At 50.2% G+C, this 20679-nt stretch overlaps 1 protein-coding gene across 1 annotated transcript in view; it reads left to right on the plus strand.

Annotated features, from left to right (window-relative positions):
* Nucleotides 1-20679, plus strand: part of RPS6KA2 (ribosomal protein S6 kinase, 90kDa, polypeptide 2) — a 483976-nt gene that overhangs the window by 422604 nt on the left and 40693 nt on the right. The window contains exons 13-14 of the mRNA XM_011999666.1: nt 5571-5635; nt 16078-16180. Coding sequence (XP_011855056.1) covers nt 5571-5635; nt 16078-16180 — 168 coding nt within the window. The remainder of the gene's footprint in view (nt 1-5570; nt 5636-16077; nt 16181-20679) is intronic.

Raw genomic sequence — 20679 nt, forward strand, 5'->3', positions numbered from 1 at the left:
ACACCCGGAGGCACGTGTGACTCTGTGATATCCCCATGCCTGGGCAGCGGGTGAGTGGAGAGGAGACAGAGCAGCTGGAGGCCGGGCCACGCTTGGGAGCACGCGGTGGGTGTGGTGGCCATGGGGGCTCTGCAGGATGCAGCTGAGGGGACACCAGCCTTATTTCTTAGCACTGTTTTTCTGGTGGTTGTGTGGTTGTGAATTAGAGAAAGACCCTGGGGTGGCTCTAGCAGCGTGGGATGAGCCAGTCTAAGCAGAAGGACCACAAGCTGGGGCTGGTAGCAGGGAGTGGGCACATCCCGCGATAGAGGCCTTGGAGGGTCACACCCCTGCTCGGGCTGTCTGCTTTCTTGTCTGTGCAAGGAAAGGGCCTCCCAGGTGGAAGACTCGGTGACTCTGAGTGATTTGCAAATTCAGGAATTTCAAAGAACAGAATAAAAGAAGAGTGAGAAAGGGGCTCCAGGCCAGCTCCCTCGGCACCGCACCCTGTAAGCGTGGACCAAGGCAGCATCAGGAGTAAGCTCCGGGATGAAGCTCTGCACAGACAGGCTCTGCAGGACATTCGGTCCCTCTGTGCTTGGCGCTGCTCCCGGCTGAGACGGGAGAGGCTGGGAGATGTGGGCGATGCTTCTGCTGAACAGGCTTTGTGGGGCTAAACCCTGGTGTGGTGTTTGCTGCTTCTCATTGCTTAAGTGACTTCCGTTTCTGATAGAAGTTTATACCATGGTGATGTCTAGAAACAGCTGTAAATGTGTCCTGCACTGAGATCGGGAACTGCTGGGCTTTCAGCACCGGTGTTTGTTATGTCCTGACTTTCCCCTGGACAGGAGGAGTTGTAGTGAGTATAAAACTTCCTGAGCCTACCTCCAAATCTTCCTTTTTTCCAAAGCTGACAGCTTTCTAGCTCATTCCTAATGAGCATCTGTAGCTTCTCCTAGAAACTCCTGAGCTATTCTGAGACTCCCAGGGGAACGTTTAAAGTGAGGGAAAGGTTAGAAGGGAATGTGAAGTGCTGATGAGCATAAAAATAGCGCAGCGAATCAACGCCCATCACCTAAGCCGGGCTTGCTGTCTTCACAGCACACCTGCCGCCTACAGCTCCTACACGGGCAGAGGGTTTCCCGTTGCTCTCATTACTGTTTTCCTGTCCAGAACCGATCTCCAGATGATGTGTTTTTAATGACTTCAAATGTGGCCCATTCTGGTCCTCACCCCAGTTTCCGCTGGCATTGCCGGGACTACCTGTCGTAAGCCAGGCTTTGATGGTTGCTGAAGACCAGGCAGATAGTCCTCACCCTCACCTGGAGCTGGTCAGCCCCAAACCAGCCCTAGGGAGCTGCTAGAGACCCATGTCCAGGGCCTGTCTGGAGATCTCACTCCCGCACCGCTCAAGCCTGAGCCCCCAGCCTATCCCTGACTCCCAACCGGCTGAGTCCTGTGAGACACAAGCGACTCCCTGACAAAGGGTGTAAACATGAAATAGATGAAATTTCAAATTGGCAAAAAAAAAAAGAAAAAAAACAACAACCTTTAAACACATAATGTATAGATAACCTGTAAGTGATGAACAAGTTGAAAAGCAGACCTAGTATTTAAATCAATCATGGAAGTTGCCCCGGACGGTTATAGGCTGGACGTGGTGGGCCAGTTAGGAGAAGCTTGCAGTATGTAATAAACCTCAGGAGGCAGCCAGTAAGCTTCTACTGAATGTTCCCAGAAGTGTCGGAGATGGGTTTGTGTGACTGTAAAACAACGAAAATGAAAATACTGCAAAGGAGTCCCAAACCATGAATTAACCATCCCCCAAAGCTCTCTGTAGATATAAAGACACAATGCACAGATTTTTGGCAGATACCAAAACTCTTTGGGAATCACCTACTGAGAATTTAGAAGCCCTACAATGAAATGAATGGCTTACCTTGTGAAAAATATGAAGTAGAAGAGCTGGATAGAATTGGTGCAATGAAAGAATAAATCATCCATGCAGTGACTCATGCCTATAATCCTAGCACTTTGGGAGACCCAGGCAGGTGGATCACTTGAGCTCAAGAGTTTGAGACCAGCCTGGGCAACATGGTGAGACCCCATCTCTACAAAAAATGTAAAATATTACCCTGGTGTAGTGGCACATGCCTGTAGTCCCAGCTACTCAGGAGACTGAGCTGGGAGGATCACCTGAGCCCGGGAAATTGAGGCTGCAGTGAGTCGTGATCATGCCACTGCACACCAGCCTGGGTGACAGAATGAGTCCCCTCAAAATTAAAAAAAAATAAATAAATCCTCTCACAGGCACTGCACTGCGCTTTAAAACTAGTCATTGATGTGAGAGTTCCAACTGGTTGCAGAATTACACCCTTAACCGGAGCACAGCAATTGGAGACACAGACCCGGATAAACACTTTAGGTGGTGCCCCAATTTGGAGACAGACCACAAGCCATTTAAACAAACAGGATTAGGTGTTATTACTACAGAGAAGAAGTGTGATTCTTGAATCTTCTGTTCCCCTGAACCTTGAACTCCTATTTACCCTGCATTAAGGAACTTACTGACAAATCCCTTAGCCTAACAGGAGGGAATTCTGGCCTTCTGTGCTTGCAGTTTCTGTCCCTGTTCTTGTCAGTGCTTCGTGATCTAGATGAGTGGCAGCAGTCCTCTAGAACCAAGGAAGGCCTTCAGTGCGTGTCATCCGTATCCCATAACGAGTCAGCCATGATTCCAGCATCAGCCTGATACTTTCCAATTTTCCCCGCCCAGAACTCCGCTCACTGTCGTTTGTCCAGTGTGTTCAGTGTAGATAAAAAAGGGGAGCCGAGTGCAAAGTCACCTATTTTAACAAAAATAATAAACCTGACTGCCCTGGGAGGATTGACACAGGTTTCAAAGCACTGAGTGCACAAATCCTCCTTCTGTTTCATGTTTCCCCCCTATAATTGGAACACCTGTAATTTTTTAGTAATAACCAGAGTGTTATTCCCTTGTCGACTCTTTTTGCTGAGGCCTCAAAATACGAACATGGTGCAAAATCTTACTGCCTTGGGGGAAAGGAGGTAAAGATAGAAATGTGTTGACTTCAGTGATCCAGGTAAACCCAGCACATACCAGTTAGATAGTAGTTATACCAATACCTGTATTTCCTCTGCGCCTCACTTTCTGAAACTCCTGCAGACCATATTTGCAAATGATGAATAAGAAGGAAATACAGTGGGTACAAAATGTGAAATAGATCCTCCAACGAAGTACAGCCAACAAGTTGCCACAGCCCTGCGTGTACCAGGGCCTCTGAACTGTTTGTTCCAGTCACCAGTCTTTTGACAGCCCTTCTGGCCATGCATCCAACAGTCACCAAACAAAAGAGTAGGGGAGAGGCACACTTCAGAGGAAGGTCTTCCTGTTAATCATCATGACCAGAAGGACTCTTCACCCCGGAGCTCTGGTCATCACCAAAGGAGGCCTGCACACAGGATGGGCGCGTGGGGAGGGCTGTTTGGAAGTCAGACCGTCACTCTGGAAATTTCATTACAGCAGCCATTGGTGCGCCTGCGAAGGCTCATGCCAGCTGCTGCGATTGCAAAGGCCTGGGATCAGATCCCTGGGCTCAGACTTTAGAGGAGAACAAAGGAGATAGACCGGGGAACCCGGAGAGGCCTCAGCAGGGAGTCAGGGGAAAGACATTTCAGAAGGTCGGGCACCTCGGCTACGTTTCAGAGATGTGCCTCCAAAGCTGGTACCCATAACTCGTAACCTCTGGTCTGATTTTGAACAAGTTACCTGACCTGCGTCAGCCTCAGTTTCCTCGTCTGTAAAATGGGAACAGCAATTGTGCATCAGATGACTGAGATGTCCGTGTGCTATGTCTGTCCTGTGAGCCTGCGTCCTCATGGAAGGAGAAACTCCTGAATGTGCGCCCTTCCTCTAATTCCTTGTAGGTGGATTTCACGTCAAAGTGTGAATAACATGAAACTGAGAGTGTCTTCAGGGGCATTTAGTTTGTGGGTTCTTTCCTAGCACCACAGCCCTGGCCAAGCTTCCAGGGTAAGGGGACTGTCTCCGGGCCATTGACCACCTAGAGGGGCTTTCCGAGGCCACCACAGCTCCCGAGCCGCCCGCACATCACTGCCCAGAGTATGGAATGGAGGGGGAGGAGGGGCCAGGACATGGGCCAGGTCCAGCCCACGATGGCGCCATCTCCTGTGACTCCCGGTGACCTGTGCCACCCCAGCCCAGCTTCATAGCAGGACAGGCCAGGCCACGCCTATGCTGACCACAGCATCCCTGGGTAGCCACGCTCTTCCCTTAACTACAGGAGTGAGAGCTGGACGTGAGGGGGGCTCCACAAAGGGGCATGCATGGCACAGGAGGCTCTGATTTGGAGGAGGGCCATTAGGAGTTGGCAGCGGAAAGGAACACAGCTTGCAGAACAGAGGAGCCGGGCCCCAGGGATCAGACCCTCCCCAGACCTAGGCCCGGAGCTGGCGGGAATTCCCCGGCCACTGCCACCGCTGCTGCTTCCAGCCAAGCCCGCCTCTTCTCGGACTCGTGACCCAGGAGGAGGGGCTCCTCTGCGGCCGTCCCATCCTGGAGAAAACAGAATCCTAGAGCTTTATGACCTTTTGTTTTGAATGAATAGGCTTTGTGTTCAGAACAGTTTTAAGTTTACGGAAAAACTGAACAGAAACTGCAGCAAGTTTCCACAGACCACTCACTCCCTGCCCCACAGCTTTCCCTAACAGTAGTGCCTGCATGAATGGGTGCGCTTCTGCAGCCGATGATCTGAGCTACTGACTAAAGGCCTTGTCCACACTGGGCTCATTCTGGGGGACAGTGATGATTTCTGGCAAATGAGTAGACATGTATCCACCGTTAGAGAATCATGCTGCCCGAGAGGGCCCCCAGTGCTCCGCCCACTCCTCCCTCCCTTGTTTCTGCCCCAGGGCCTTAGGATTGTAAGCAACAAAGTAAGGCAGGAGGTTAGGTAGAAATAACGGAACAAAGCAGAGATATTTGTAAGTAACCTCCAGGTAAAAACAGTCACCTGCCTGAGCAGGCTCAGGGGTGGCCAGGGGTGGCCTGGAGGCTGAGCTCTGGCTTCTTCCGGGACTCAGTCCTGTCAACCCCTTTCATTTCCTGGAATTCTTCCCTCCCTGGTTAATCCCTGCAGCAGCTTTGCCAGGAGCTCTGCTCTGTGCCTTCCCCTCCAGCCTCCTGGGAGGTCCACCTGATGCTCACACTCGCAGGCACCTCAAGCTCCTGGGTGTGACAGGGGGGTGCCAGGCAGCCCTCACATGGCAGCACCTGGCTGGCCTGTCCCATGCCTCTCTTTACCATCTCTTTCGCCCACCCCAACCCCAGACCACTTCTGCCTCACAAGCCCTCGGAGCTGAGTCGTGGCTTTCTGAGCTGGGGGCATCGGCAGGTGCGCAGGTGCCCTGGACAGGAGTGAGCAGCCTACGGGGTCCTTCCCACGGCCCTGCCTCTGCACACCCCCACCCCCCATACTGCTGCATTGGAAACTGTCAGAGAACCCCATCTTGGATTCGTTCTGATGATCATCTCTGTGTTGTTGTGACAGGTGCTGGCATTGATGGAGTGGAGGAAATTAAGCGCCATCCCTTCTTTGTGACCATAGACTGGAACGTAAGTTGCCACAGTCCCCATCTGCACACGCATGACACGGAAGTGGGTGGAGCGAACATCGTGGCTTGACGCAAAGGGTCCTCAGTGTCCGGGTCACAAGTAGGTCGGAGGAGAATGCGGAGAAGCCACCTGCAGGCAGGGAGCTCCCAGGACCCTGCTGAGCGGGCTGGCAACTTGGGAGGCACCGAGTGTGAGTGCTCCTCCCTCCAGCTCGAGGCCTAAAGTCCCCTCAGCTTTCCTCCTACTCTCCTCTGCCCGTCAAAGTCGATGTTTCTGTCCTCTGTCGAGGTTTCTGTCCTCCCTGCACCCACTCCCCGGCCTCTCGAAGCCCTGCACGATCCCGATTGCTCCAGCAGCGATTGTCTTCTAACCCCAAGGGCTGAGCAGGCAAAAGTCCTGATGAGCTGCTCAACCAGGACCTTTTAGTGCTAGGGCTACGGGCAGGCCCAGATTCGATACTGCATTTTCCATCGTTCGTCAGGCTGATGCGCACATGGAAGTCACATAAAAAACAAAACAAACAAACAAACAAAAAGTGCCGAGTTGTTAGAATAAACTGGAGCTTCTGTTAGTGGAGTTACTAGTAAAGCCGCCATTTCCGGTTCTCTGGGCCAGGCTGGACGTTGTCTAAGAAGTTCTCGTATCTCACTTTTCACCAAGCTACAAGTGTCAATGGCCTATTTCTGCCAAGACACCAACTCCAAGTGGTAAAGCTGTCAGCATCTGACGTATCGCCCACGCAGGGAATTCTCGCAGCTAAAACTCAGAGGCTGTTCTTTCCATCTGAGGAAGGCAATACCTCCTTTCCTATCAGTTGCTTTTAGTTCTTTCCTTAGGGTTAACACAAAAACAATTATGTTGGGATTTTCTTTTCCTGACCTAACAAATTAACCTCAAAGGATTTTAATGGAATACTTTTTAAGATGTAAATGCCCTCTATCGTATAGAGTTTATTATCTGCTTTCCCTTGTCTCTCTCTTCTTTATGTCCTCATGGAGTCTGGGGCCTCCACACATTTCATGAAGAGGTGGCCCCTGTGGTTGACAGGTGGGCCCCACCTGCAGCCCCAGACCTCTCCTCTGGGATGTGTAACACCAGTGCTGGATGAAACCAGCCGGTTCCCCTCTTCCTTCAGCCTGAGCCCCAGCAAAGCACTCAAGCTGGGAAAGAGTGATAACTTTTTACAGCCTGGTTTTACAGTTCTGATTAAAGAACTTTTGTAAGATTAGACTTCTTTTCAAAAGTAAGATTAGAGAGAAGCATGCAAACTTTCAGGACATCTGTGCCTCCCAACCAGGACCTCCAAGAAATGAAAACCAAGACCTCCCTTTGGAGTCTCTTACTTAGCTTCCCTGAAAATTTAGGCTTATCAGAAGCTCAGGCTGTGCTCCCCTCACAGACGGGCACCTGAGGTCACTGTTAGTCGACTCTGCGTTGGAATATATTTTCTATGGAGACGTCACCTTACATGGCATTTAGATCTCAGACAAGCCTGTTTCGTGGAGAATGGACCTGGGTGTTAGCCTGTGGATGGTTAGCACAGCACCATGCCCAGAACCCCGACGCCTGCCCCTCAGGGGGTCACGACATGTTGCATCCCCTCCCCCACCTGCCAGTGGTCAAGGTGGGACCACATAGCTCCTCCCTGCACGATCTGCTTCTCCATTTATCCAACCCTTTCTGCTGGGCATCCCAGTCGCAGGCACTTTCCAGGGCTGGGGATAGAGCCATGGATGGAGCAAAGTCCTGCTTCCGTGGGGCTTGTGATGACTTGGCAGAGAAAGGCGGTGGACAGATGGGTCTGCACATGTCACAGGAGGACACTGTGCTGACGAAGAGGGTGCAGCTGGGGACAGATGGAAAAGCACGGGAAAGTGGTCGGGACAGCCACGCGTCACCCCTCCCATCCTCATGGAGCCTCCTTCCCATGCCTCCATGGAACAGGTTCCCCCCCAGCACTGGCTCCAGCTGGTCTGGCTTCCCAGGCCCCTCGTGCCCAAGTCCCCCAAGGGCTCACTTGTCTCCACCTTCCAGTCTTCCATTCAGTATCGTCTTTTGAGACCTGTCCTGCAGCTCTTCCAAACTGCAGCTCCTCTTCCAGCACCCCTGCCCCCTGGCCTTGCTCTGTGTTCGTATCCCTTATCACTTTCTGACTTGCCTCATAATACGTGTGTTTCTGATGTTTATTATTATTTTCTGTCTCCTGCCACTAGAATGTAAGCTGCGAGATCAGGAATCTGTGGCTTAGAGATGGAACCCACAGCTCTAAAACGGGGCCTGGCTCAAAGGAGGCACTTGATGAATCCCTAGTGAGTGAGTGAATGTGTGAGTGAATGAGTCAGTGAGTGAGTGAATGAATAAGTGAGGGAAGGAGGGAGTGAATGAGTGAGTGAATGAGTAAGGGAGTGAGTGAATGAATGAGTGAGGGAGTGAGGGAGTGAGTTAATGAGTGAGTGAATGAGTGAGGGAGTGAGTGAGTGAGTTAATGAGTCAGTGAATGAGTGAGGGAGTGAGTGAGTGAGTTAATGAGTCAGTGAATGAGTGAGGGAGGGAGTGAATGAGTGAATGAGTAAGGGAGTGAGTGAGTGAGTTAATGAGTGAGTGAATGAGTGAGGGAGGGAGTGAATGAGTGAGTGAGTGAATGTGTAAGGGGGTGAGTGAGTGAGTTAATGAGCAAGTGAATGAGTGAGTGAGTGAGTTAATGAGTGAGTGAATGAGTGAGTGAATTAATGAGTGAGTGAATGAGTAAGGGAGTATGTGAGGGAGTGAAGGAGGGAGTGAGTGAATGAGTAAGGGAGTGAGTGAATGAGTGAGGGAGTGAGGAATGAGTAAGTGAATGAGTGAGGGAGTGAGTGAATGAGTGAGGGAGTGAGTGAATGAGTAAGGGAGTGAGTGAATGAGTGAGGGAGTGAGTGAATGAGTAAGTGAATGAGTGAGGGAGTGAGTGAATGAGTGAGGGAGTGAGTGAATGAGTAAGTGAATGAGTGAGGGAGTGAGTGAATGAGTGAGGGAGTGAGTGAATGAGTGAGGGAGTGAATGAATGAGGGAGTGAATGAGTGAGGGAGTGAGGGAATGAGTGAGGGAGTGAGGGAATGAGTGAGGGAATGAGTGAATGAGCAAATGAATAACTGAATGAGTCAGTGTGTCAGTGAATGAGTGAATGAGTCAGTGACTGAGTCAGTGAGTGAATCAGTGAATGAATGAGTGAGACTCTCAAGACAGGAGTCACAGCTGTCAAGGGAGACTTGCCCCCTCCATTTCCTCACTCTCGCACTCTAGTCCTTCCTCCAAAGACCATGCCTGGGAGAATGGAGAACCAGGATTGCTGGACTGGAGGGAGAGCTGCCGGTGGGCGGGGCAGCAGCCTGGGATGGGAGACCCTGAGGGCTGCAGTTGGGAGGAAAGAGAAGTCTCTCCACACCGAGCCCCCAGGTGACACAGTCCAACACAGAGGACTCAGCCAAGAGTGGAGCCACTCCGAAGTACGCATGGCCCAGAAGGGCTTACACACTTGCTAAGACAACCTTGTGAGATGCCTGGAATTTTAACAATACGATGGATTTGGAAAATTGTGAAGAATTAGATTAATGTGCATCGCAGAATGCTGAGGTCCAGCGAGCTCTGAGCAGAAGCTTACCTTTTTCCTGTGGCAGTAAGAGCCTTCTCTACACAGTGCCTCTGCTCAGGGTGCTCTGGTCTCTCTGTGGTTGGAGAGCAAACACAGCCCAAGAAGGTGGCATTTCTGCATCATTTCAAAGTAATCAGACTAGAATCAGGGCTGAGATGTTCCTTTTGTTGCTCTTAGCACTTAATTTGATTTTATTTTGGCTTTGTTTTGGATTTGAGAGAGGTCCTTATGATTGATCAGAACCAGACATGTTTACTTCATGTCTGTACTTTCCAGAGGAAGGCAGGCAGCAGTGCTAGAGGAATGGCAGGCTCTCATTCTGCCCAGTGCCCTGAACCCACACAGCCCATGAGTGGCAGAGGAGCTCAGAAACACCACCTCTGCATTAATTCATGCATTTGATAAATAACGCTTGGTGCTCACCGTGGTCGTGCACCAGCAAAGTGTCCATGTCCATGACATAACAGTTGGAAGGCGGAGCCCCGTCCTCCAGCTGCCCACAGACTGAGGAGTCTGCTGCCCCATAACGCCATCATCCACCAGTGGAAGATCTGCATGCACAGTGAAAGTGGCCAGCAGGAAGAGAGAGAAATGATGCCTGAAAGAGGGCAAGTGGAATTAACCAGCAGGGGGCAGAAGGAGGAGAAGGAGGATGCTCCCAACAAAGATGTGTGGGCATGGAAACACCGTGTTCAGGACTACGATGGTCTTAGAAGCTGTCAAGATCAGGACGAGTCCAGTGGTCCCCCCGTCTCAGCTGATCCTCTCTCATGAGTCGAGTCTACCCGTGTGTTCTTCTGTGTCTGCGGCCCCAGCAGCAGCCCGTGTGTCTTCATGGCTAACCTCAAGCCCCAATAACACATCCAGGCAAGCCATCAACCCATTCTTCAGAAAGCGGGGGCTAAAATGCAAGATGTTTAAAGGTATTTATTTAAGAGGTAATTTTACTTGGTGATGTATTTTTCGAGATGTGCCCATTCTGCTTTTCAGCGGCTCAGATAACTGAAAACCACAGTTCAGCCTCATTTGCAAGAACTGTTAACACCAAAAGCCGTTCCCTCTGCAATGCAGACACTCTGTAACGACGGATGAGAAGACATTTCCTAACCACTACATTTCTGCCTGGGTACTTCACCCAAGGGCTTGCCTCAGGATCCAACTGGGAAAATATAAGGATATTTATTTTGCTTTCTGCTGCCGTCTGTGACCTGACACTGCCAGCAGATCTTTTATTTTTATTTTTTTTTTTTAAGTAAACACCTGTCATCCCACTGCTGTCCCCAGGGTCTTCAGTGGCCTGCTGGAGCAGGATCATCTGCTGACAGTAAGTGTGGGAACAGTGGAGGTGTGGGCTGCTGCCTTTTAATTTAGCTTCAGAGATGAGCCAAGTGAATGTCTACACGGGAGCCATTCCTTCTGAAGGCCAGCTCTGCTTGACTAGCTGAGTAAGAAGCCACGAGTTAATGATCGACTACAAACCTCTGCAGAGGATACAGTAGAGGCCAGCGATAGAAGCTGTGTTGGTTTTTCCCCCATGGCTGAAGCATGCTGAGAACACAGAATTAGCACAAACCCAAAAAAAAGCTTCGTAAAAGTTAATCACTGCAGACAGCACAAGCCAGTCTGAGGACGGCTCCCAGCCCAGCCTGGCGTCCCTCGCAGGGGGACCCAGGGAACCGCAAATATTTTTACAGGCAGCGAATGATGATGCTGGAGACACACAGTCATCGGGGAGAGGGACATCTTTGTTTCTGGAACTCTGTCCAGAGCCTAGACCCTTAGTGTCGCACTGACCCTTATTATCACTGTTATTGGTTATTAATGATCAATACTAGTAACTCATGTTTATGTTCTTTGTACAGTCTGAAACCCATCCAAGCACATCATTAGCTGTCATGCTGTGAGATGGGAGAGACTTGTAGAGGAGACTGAGGCACAGGACAATGAGAAGCTCGAGGTCACTCGGTGATCTGGCAGCACGTGGGGTGTGCCCTGAACTTGGCTGTTGTGTGTCCTGGCAGGAGCAGAGGGTGGGTTCCGGGTCTTCAGTCCACTGTGGTCTTGCCCACAAGTGGAGTATTTGCAGAGTATGGCGCAGAGTGGTTTGGGGGTTTGGGAGCTGTAGGCTGCAGGTCAGGGCCTCACAGCACAGGGGTCTCCATGCAGCTGTTGCTCCCATTGCCAGTAGCGAGATTTCTATCCTTTTATGCCTACATTATATACACCAGGAGCACTTCCCCTTCAGGGAACGCAGCACGGACTCTGTGCAACGAATCATCCCCCTTTGGTTCAGCAGCTTTAAAGTCCAGGTGCTTCTTCTGTTGGACCCACCTACAGCCGGGTAAACTGCAGGCACAGTCCTGCTCCATGAGCCACTGACCTGTCACACCCATCCTGACGCTTTGAAAATCGTTTCGATTCTTCCTGCGGCACTTTCCATCCTGTCTTCTGGTCTGCATAGTTTTGCGTTACTATTTTAGGAATAATCTATAAATGTGCCCTTTGCCTTATTGGAGCATATTAATTTCAAAATGCCTGAAGCCAAAACTGTCTGCAGAAGGCAGATGTTAGGGTCTGAGACCCCAAATTAGCACCTGTTTCCTATGTCATCACCCAGTTCCCGTTTTTCTGTTGCTCTCTCTGTCCTCTTCTCACTTAGCTGAAGGTCTTTAGTATAAATAGAATCCTGATGGGCCTGCTCCGGGCTTCCTCACGTGCGCTTGTTTCTCGTGAAATTCGTTTCAGCACTGTGGCCACACTGTGTCATTCTCACATCTTGGGACAAATGAGATGATTTTAAATGCGCTTGCGAATTTGATCATGAGACTGCATTTTCTCTCTATCGGTGTTGGCATGAATTATCCCAGAGCCTCAGGAAGGGGGGATCCAGGGCAGAACTGCTAGTGTCTATCTCACCAAGCTCAGAATCCCAGGCGAGATGCTGCTGCTGTTTCACTCTCAACACAACCCTGCCTGCAGTGATTTACATACAAAGCAAGAGGCCAGATGACTTCTCCCCCAAAGCCTCAAACCCATTCCTAGGTTTGCATATGGAAAGAAAAAGCATACATAGTAATAACACATATTAGCACCTTCCAAATGTTTACATAGCATCAGGAAGACATTGATCCATCGGCCTTTAAGATTGCTGCAAGCCTCGAGGAAGCCGTCCAAATGGCCAAAGTGACTGACTCCAGTCAGCGCCAGGCAGCCTGCACAGAACCTCACTGTCTGGCCCAGACCACAGTGAAAACGCAGCAGCCTCTGGCAGATGGGGCATGGTGGTCTGGAGGCCCCAGTGAACAGGCTGTGTTCACAGCCACAGTAGGCACATGGACCCATGTTACGGGGTGGACAGTTGCCTGAAGGCTCCTGCGGCACAGAAGGCAGGCCCTGGCCCTCGGCAGGCGCTCCGTCCACTCTCACACACGTGCCTCCCTCTGGTCTTGCTGGGGTCTGTGAGCTGAAAGCCTGGGCTCACAGCCGAGGGGTGGAAAGCACAGAGAAAGCAGAGGCAGGCTTCCTCCTGCCGCCGTGTGAGGAGGAGCTGTTGGTGTTGTACAAAAGTGCTGCAGGACCACCTGGGCTCAGGACCTCCTCACTGGGCATCCCAGGTGACTCCCAGCACTGGGCTAGGCACAGATGCGGCAGAGCACAGGGGACGTCTGAGCCCCGCCACCAGGCGCAGTGTCCTGGGATGGAGGGAACGGCTACCTGACTTCACAGCAGACACTTCGTATTAAAGGAGTGGGATGGCCTCAGCCCAGAGGAGGTCACAGCAGTACCAGTGCTGGGCTGTGATCTGACTCAGAAGGCGGGAGGGTGACAGCCTCTGGGCGTGAGCCTCCCGAGTCAGGGTGGTCAGAGACAGAGCCTGTGCCTTCCTGGACAGCTGGTGTGAAGCGAGGCTGTGGTGCGTGCCCCATGGGTGGATGCGGAGGGTGAAGGATGTGGCCTGCAGGAAGCCAGGCAGAGCTGCAGCCCTGCCACACCGGGGTTTCCATGGGGAGGGGAAGAGGTTCCAAGGACAGTGGCCAGTCACCTCAACATCCAGTCCTCCTTGAAGAAGCTGGTTGACGTTACACTTTCGAGGGTTGGAGCAGAAACAAGACAGGAAGGGTGAGAGAGAGAAGGAAGCAGGCAGGGCCAGGGTCTCCCACCTTCAGCCTGGGTGGCACCTGTGCGATGCTGTGTGGTGGGGCTGTTATGGGTGGGTGGGTTCTGCACACCCTGGCCTCCACCCCCTGGGATCTCGCAGCAGTCACACAGGTGTGGCGGCCAGCAGTGTCTTTGGGCACTGCCAAATGTCCCAGTGGGGGCAAAACCCCTCCATGAAGAAGCACTGGGCACCAGGCTCTGGGGATGTTTTATCAGAGGCTGTGGCGGGGTAGGGGCAGGGGTGGGCAAGATGGGTCCCCAGGGCGATGGAGGAAGAGCTGGCATGGAGGAGAGGAGCCAGAGGGGCCATGTGGGCCCCTGCGTTCCAGAGCTAAATACTTCACAGTAGAATTAATACATGACAACCAGTTTGTATTTTATTTTGTTTTTAATGGAAATCTCTTGTGTAAATAAATTCCTCCTCATAATAAAAGCAGGCCTGGCTCTGTGCTGGATTGAGCTAGCGTGTGCTCTCTCTCTTTCCATCTCCCTCTCTTTCTTATCCCCCTCCCTCTCCCTCTCTCTCCTCCCCACTCCGTCTCTTTCTCCCCCGCCCCCTCTCTCTCTCCCCCTCTCTCCCTGTCTCTCTCTCTCTCCATCTCCCTCTCTTTCTTATCCCCCTCCCCCTCCCTCTCTCTCCTCCCCACTCCGTCTCTTTCTCCCCCGCCCCCTCTCTCTCTCCCCCTCTCTCCCTGTCTCTCTCTCTCTCCATCTCTCACCCTCACTCGCTCTCACACAGAGGGAGCATGTGATTTTGACTTCAGCAGGATTCTTAATAGCCCGGCTCTCAGGACTCTCTGGGTAGCGAACGAGCTGCACCGGCCTGTTCGTGGCACCCGATGGCCTGGACGTGCCCGCTCAAGAGACTTCCTCGGGCAAGCACGTGCGTCCAGGGAGGTTATTCCCACCTGTCCTGTGCCTCACTGCAGAAAGGAGCATCTTTTCATTTCTGAAAATGGCTTGAAGAGTAACTCAGTGCCTAATGGAAACTATGCACCCAGGGCAGGAAATGGCCAAATAATTCGGGGCTGAATTCAATCCTGTTTCTCCTCTGATGGCTCCCGTGTGCACGCCCTGAGCTCTTGTAAATCAGGGCACATCCTGCTGCCTGATAAGCCCCCGTGGGAGCTGGGGGGCGTCCGTTGGCACCTGGCCCTCCTGCAGTAGCTGTGGGTCCTGGTTGCTGACCTGGACTCTGACCCAGGTGCTCCCGGATAAGCAGAGCAGGGTGTGCCCCAGGTGGGACCCAGACGTCAGATGCCCTCCTCCCTCCTCTCCCTTCCCATTGGGCCTCATCGGAGGAGGTGTTGAAATTTGCTTTCCAATGTCCTTGAGAGATGTAGAACAGGTTTCAGCTGGAGTCACTATGTCCATTTTCCAGAGCTGCATGGCCATGAGGGTCCCTGACTCCAGAAGGTCACGCACAACTGCCCAGGAGAGGACCCCAGGCTGGATGTTTTCCACGAACGCCGCGGGGACCCTTGCCAGGCAGGATTAAGGAAACCCCGTGCTCAGTAGGGGCAAGACCCAGCCTGGCCCTGCGCTGCCGCTGCCCTACCAACTACCAGGCTGGCCCCTTGGCACACTAGCATGGCCTGTGCCTTCTGTCATCAGGGTGATTTGACTAAACTCAGCGTCCTCTACTGAATCTGCCCAGCTCAGCCTTCTGGTCAGGCCCCAGGCCCCAGCCCTCCCTCCAGTGCCCCTCCCCCTCCCCACTTCTCTCAGCACTGGGCTCCCCCAGTTCCCTCTGTCTAAGCACCACCTACAGCATCACCCACCTGAGGACCACGCCAGGTTCCAGATACGTGTGCGTTGTTTCCTTACATTGAATTATCCCAATAGAATGTGTTGTTGCCCTAGAGGACTGGAAACAACACATCTCAGCTTTGGAAAGCTTTGTCAGGCCGGCAGCTCTGAGACCGGAGCACGGAGGGCTGTGGACTTTCTGTGCCTTCTGTCCAAGGTCCTGTTTGGGAAATAAGTTTGGGCCCAAAGGGGGCCGTGGGTAGGGCTGGTTCTCTGAAGATGCAGGCGTCCTCCTGTCGAGGAGCCTGGGCACCCTCATTCTGACACCCAAGGCAGGTTTCTGGCAGAGGTGCCAAGGCCCCCAGAGCGCAGGCCCTGAGACACTAGTGAGAGAGCACCCTGGGGTGGCTCTGGGTCGGCCGTTGTTACAGTGTCCCGCAGAGCTGAAGTTCCATGGTGCTAGCCCCAAAGTCCCAGGGCAGGGAGGAGAGAGCCACACAGCCTCTTCACTGCCGTCCCCAGTGGGGGCAAGTGGTGGCTGTCCTCTATGATTTTACCTGAAAAAAAAGATTCTACTACCAAGAAGAAACTAGAAAACTATTGCCCTAAAACGAAGAACACTTGGCATGTCCCCAAACCCTCATACCTCAAACTATGCCTTTTTGATATCTTTCTATAATACATAGTTATTATTTATGCTATATTATCTATAATACTACACACATTCATATATTTTATATGTCATCTATATTTCAGAGTATTTAGAAATCCCTTGTAATCCACAAGGCCGATGCAGTCTGTGATAAGAACGTCCTTCCCTCCCCACAGCAGGTTTCTCTGTCCCCAGTGTTCTGTGGCGTTGTCTGTGCATTCTCAGTGCCCTGTCTTGCTTTCCTTGTATTAATAGAAGCTGTTCCGGAAGGAGATCAAGCCACCATTCAAACCAGCAGTGGGCAGGCCTGAGGACACCTTCCACTTTGACCCCGAGTTCACAGCACGGACGCCCACAGGTGTGTGCCACAGTGGTTCCCTCTGTCAGTGGCTTCTCCTACCTTACCCCTTAGGGACTGATATCTAGGAACAAGAGATTCCCATGCTTAAGAATTGTTTTCATGGAAAATAACTGTCCATTCTGTTTGGTTTTTGTTGTTGTTGTTTTCTCTGCTCAGTGATAAAGATTTAAGTGATAGCCCCAATTCTCTGTTGTTCCCTACGCAACCTCCACCTTGGAAATGATGAAGGTGTCCTATGGATTCTCTTATTGCAAGTCACCAGGCCAGTTACTTCCTGTGTCAGAGAGACACACAGCAAGAGCAAGAAGAGAAACTGGAGGCAATTAAAATCCCTCTTTCAATTAAAGTGCATTTACAGAGAGGGAAGGCTGTCAGTTATGTGTGTAGATTTGTGAGCTATAGATATTATTCATGCAAAAAACAGAAACCCATTTGAAAAGTTGTGTCAGCTACTAAATAGCATAGCAAATGGATGCATAAATTTGGTCTCCTGGTGTGTCTGAAATTACTCTTGGGGTCTAGCAAATTTCATCAGAACTCGTCAGCTCCCTTTAAAAGTTACCTTTTTTGGGATATTAATGAATTAAAGTTTGCTTTTTTATATGGTAATTATCCTGGTCTGATAGCACTGTCATAACAAAATACTATAGACTGGGTGGTTTAAACAACAGTCATTTATTTTCTTACAGTCTGGAGGCTGGAAGTCCAAGTTCAAGATACCAACAGGGTTGGTTCCTGGTGAGGGCTCTCACCTTGACTTGCGGACAGCTGCCTTCTTGCCGTGTCCCCACATGGCCTTTATTCTGTGTGTGCAAAGACAGCAAGATTGATCTCTGGTGTCTCTCTGTCTTCTTATAAGGACACTAGTCCTCTTGGATTAGGGCCCACACTTTTATCCTCAGTTAACTTCAGTTATTCTCTTAAAGGCCTATATTAGTCTGTTTTCACACTGCTGATAAAGACATACCTGAGACTGGGCAATTTACAAAAGAAAGAGGTTTAATGAATTTACAGTTCCACAGGGCTGAGGAAGCCTCACAAACATGGCGGAAGGCAAGGAGGAGCAAGCCCCATCTTACATGGATGGCAGCAGGCAAAGAGAGAGCTTGTGCAGGGAAACTCCCCTTTTTAAAACCTTCAGATCTCATGAGACTCATTCACTATCATGAGAACAGCACAGGAAAGACCCACCTCCATGATTCAGTCATCTCCCGCCAGGTCTCTCCCACAAACACATGGGAATTATGGAGGCTACAAGATGAGATTTGAGTAGGGACACAGAGCCTGAGATTTGGGTGGGGACACAGAGCCAAACCATATCAAGGTCTTGTCTCCACATACAATTACACTGGGGAGTAGGGCCTTAACATTTGAACTTGGGAAGGACATAATTCAGCCCACAACACTAACAGTATGCTGGTTATGTACAAAACCATCCACAAGCTCCTTCTGTAGACATAAGCAGGACAAGTCCTGAGAGAGCTGGTGACCAGGCTGCATTTTGGATCTACAGGGATTTGCTCTATTTTTTCTCACTGCTTTTGAATCTGAAATTTTCTCATTTTTTAAAAGATAATCAGGAAACAAATACATGGTCAACCACAAAATGTCAAGTAGATGAAGTTAGAGAATCCACTTTGTTCCTCCGGATTCAGGCTGTTGGTGAAATCCCTGTTTCCCATACCCAGATGAGTACATTGAGGTGGGTGTGAGCTTGTGCAGATAGGGAGGGTCGTGGGGCTTTTAGTGGGACTTTTGATGGGCCTAGGCCAGCTCCTGACCCAGGCTACATTGGTACCAAGAACAGGAAGAAAGCTGATTCCGGGCACTGTTAACTAGGGAGTCATGCCACTGACTGTTCAGTTACTTCTTTTGGGTCCTCCTGCAGTCCCCAGGTAGAATTAAAACTGTCATTGTAGCTTTGGTTCATCACTGATTCATGATGTAATGAGGCTGCCTTGGAAAACATTTCTGGGTCTGCTCTCTCCAATAAGTGATTGTGGGATTTTCACCTCACCCCATTCTCAGCTTCCTTAGAAAGTATTTGTGCGTTGGGGTTGGTCCTTCCCATTGACAAAATTAACCCAGTTCACAGAACAGGATTACTTTTCAGTTTCTGAGTTTGAAAAGAGGGGGCAGGATTTGGGGATTCCATCCTGACTCTGCCCACAGGTCATCCAAGCAAGTCATGATATTTCTCAACCTATTGTTGACCTGAATGTAAGAGGAGCTCAGAGGAAATTAGGTCTGACCACGAGATCATTGTCCCTGAGTCCACAAGGACCATATGGTCCCTAACAGAATGCACACACATCTTCCTGAGGTGCCGCCGTGTGGGGCTGTGTGTTTAAAATGTGGAAAGAAAGTCTATGTTTGTGCTGTTTGGTAAGAAAATGTTAGTACAGTCAACTCTGATATTCACATGAACATGCCTTTTATCTTATCCGTGAAGAATTTAAACCTCAACCTAGTTGGCCAGTGGAAGCAGAAGCTTTTTTTGAGCATCTAGAGAATTCCATTTTATTTTAACAATAGCCTGAGGAAAACGTAATTAGACACATTGTACTCCAATGCTATTCAGAATTGGCTTTTTTATTCCTTAGTGTTTCCAGTTCTCCAATCAGTTTCACTGAATTTATCCCACCACCGTTTGCCTTTGAGGTAGGTAGTAATTGATGTGCTAAAGACACATTAAACTCATTCTGATTTGTATAGGAGGGTAGGATTTTCTAAGCATGTGAGCTGAGCACATGGCTGGGTGAATGAGCAGCTGTAGAAATGTGACTCTGAAGCAATGGATAAGCTACAAATCCTTTACTGGACACACAGTGGGAATTTCTTGTAGTTAGGCTTTTTGTCTTTTCTTAAACTTCAGCCAGTGCTCAAGCTGGTTTCTATTCCCTGATCACACGCTGACTGCCCATTGAAGCATGCCACTTAGCCGGAGATGCCAATCTAAGATTTAAAACTGATCAGGCAGACTCCACACATCAGGAAATATCTACAGGACCATGAGAGGTTATTTGTAATTATTGTAATTCTACATCTCCTTTTATCTAACTCACATTTTTGCTCTTCTTAAATACTGTGCTGAAAATCAGCATCCCTCAGGTGATTATAAAGTACTTAAATTCTATTTAGGCCATCTATCATTTCCTTACTAGCTAGCCACAACGACCAAATGTCAGCCTCTTAACTTTCAGTGAAGACCCACTTGGCCTTCAGTAGATTGCTGTTACTCTTACCCTTTCCACAGGCTCTCCTTGGTCTATGTGGGGAGAGGCATAAGTTCTCTGGCCACGGAAGGTTGTGGCTGTGTCTTCCATGCCTCTTGGTTGGTTAGAAGACATTGCTTGCTGGAATTACAGATTTTCCATTCACCAAGGAAACTGTATCTGTCAACTTAACGTGGCCTGTGCCCCCACCCCACACACACTCCTCCACAGGCTGTAAATTAGACTCCCAATCCTTGCTCAGCACTTCACACTCTTGTGGCTCCCGCGGATTCCCTAGAATAAGCTCAAACTCTGAGTCTAAGTCCCTAAGGGAGGACATTAAAGTGCCTCCAGGTTTGAAGATTTCTTAAACCATGATGTAGCCATGTGTATTTCATTTTTCCGGGGGAGAATCTGCGGCCCATGGTAGCTCAGGGCATCTTTGGGAGGAGGCAGACCTCAAAGCCAGACTTGGTGCAGAGAGCAAACCCAGCGTAGCAGGAGCGCCTCCTCCTCCAGCTGCTCCATGTAATGGGAAGCAGAGCCGCTCAGAGCTTCTCTGCCAGGTCGCACTGCAGAACTTCAGTTTCCAAAAACCACTCAGTGTGCCTTCGGTTTTTTAATGACGCTTTGCTAGTCTGGTGCATTGGAAGTTTGTTTCCAAACACAGCCAACTCTGGTCACTTTAGTCCAGGGGTCGTGTGGGCATCTACCAGGGGTGACTGTGAAGGCCCCTTTGTTGGCCCCTTTGAGGGCCGACACCTGGCTCTGACTGCCTCTTGGTTCAGGACACTGAAGGTGAGTGCGGGTCCATGAAGCTTCTTACCCCAGGAAAAGCACCAGTGGGGTGCTGGGTCATCCGTCTGCCCACGGCCTCGCCCCCACTGGCACCAGGGGCCCACATGACTTGGGGCCTGGCTCCTGGGCTTTAGAGCAGCTGCCCTCATAACTGTTGCCTCAAAATATGATGCTAAGAAACAAAAAACATGTTCTCTGCAGCTGCCTCCCAGCCCCACACACCTGCCGCACCGTGAGGAGATAAAACAGAACTAGGTGCACTTTTTTCCTTTCAAAGTACAGCAACTAAAAGTGCAAAGAGGCAAAGGCCTGCAGGTAGAGAATTCTAGAATATACAAATACACACCTATACATACATGGAGTCTTAAAAGATATATAAATAAGAATGTTTAAATTTCTATATATGTGTGTTTTCAGGAAAAATTACATATTGTATTTTCATATAAATATACATATTATATAATATAGTATTCTATTTTAATG

This window comes from Mandrillus leucophaeus, unplaced genomic scaffold (assembly GCF_000951045.1).
Source record: "Mandrillus leucophaeus isolate KB7577 unplaced genomic scaffold, Mleu.le_1.0 Scaffold6, whole genome shotgun sequence".
NCBI classification, from domain to species: Eukaryota; Metazoa; Chordata; class Mammalia; order Primates; family Cercopithecidae; genus Mandrillus; species Mandrillus leucophaeus.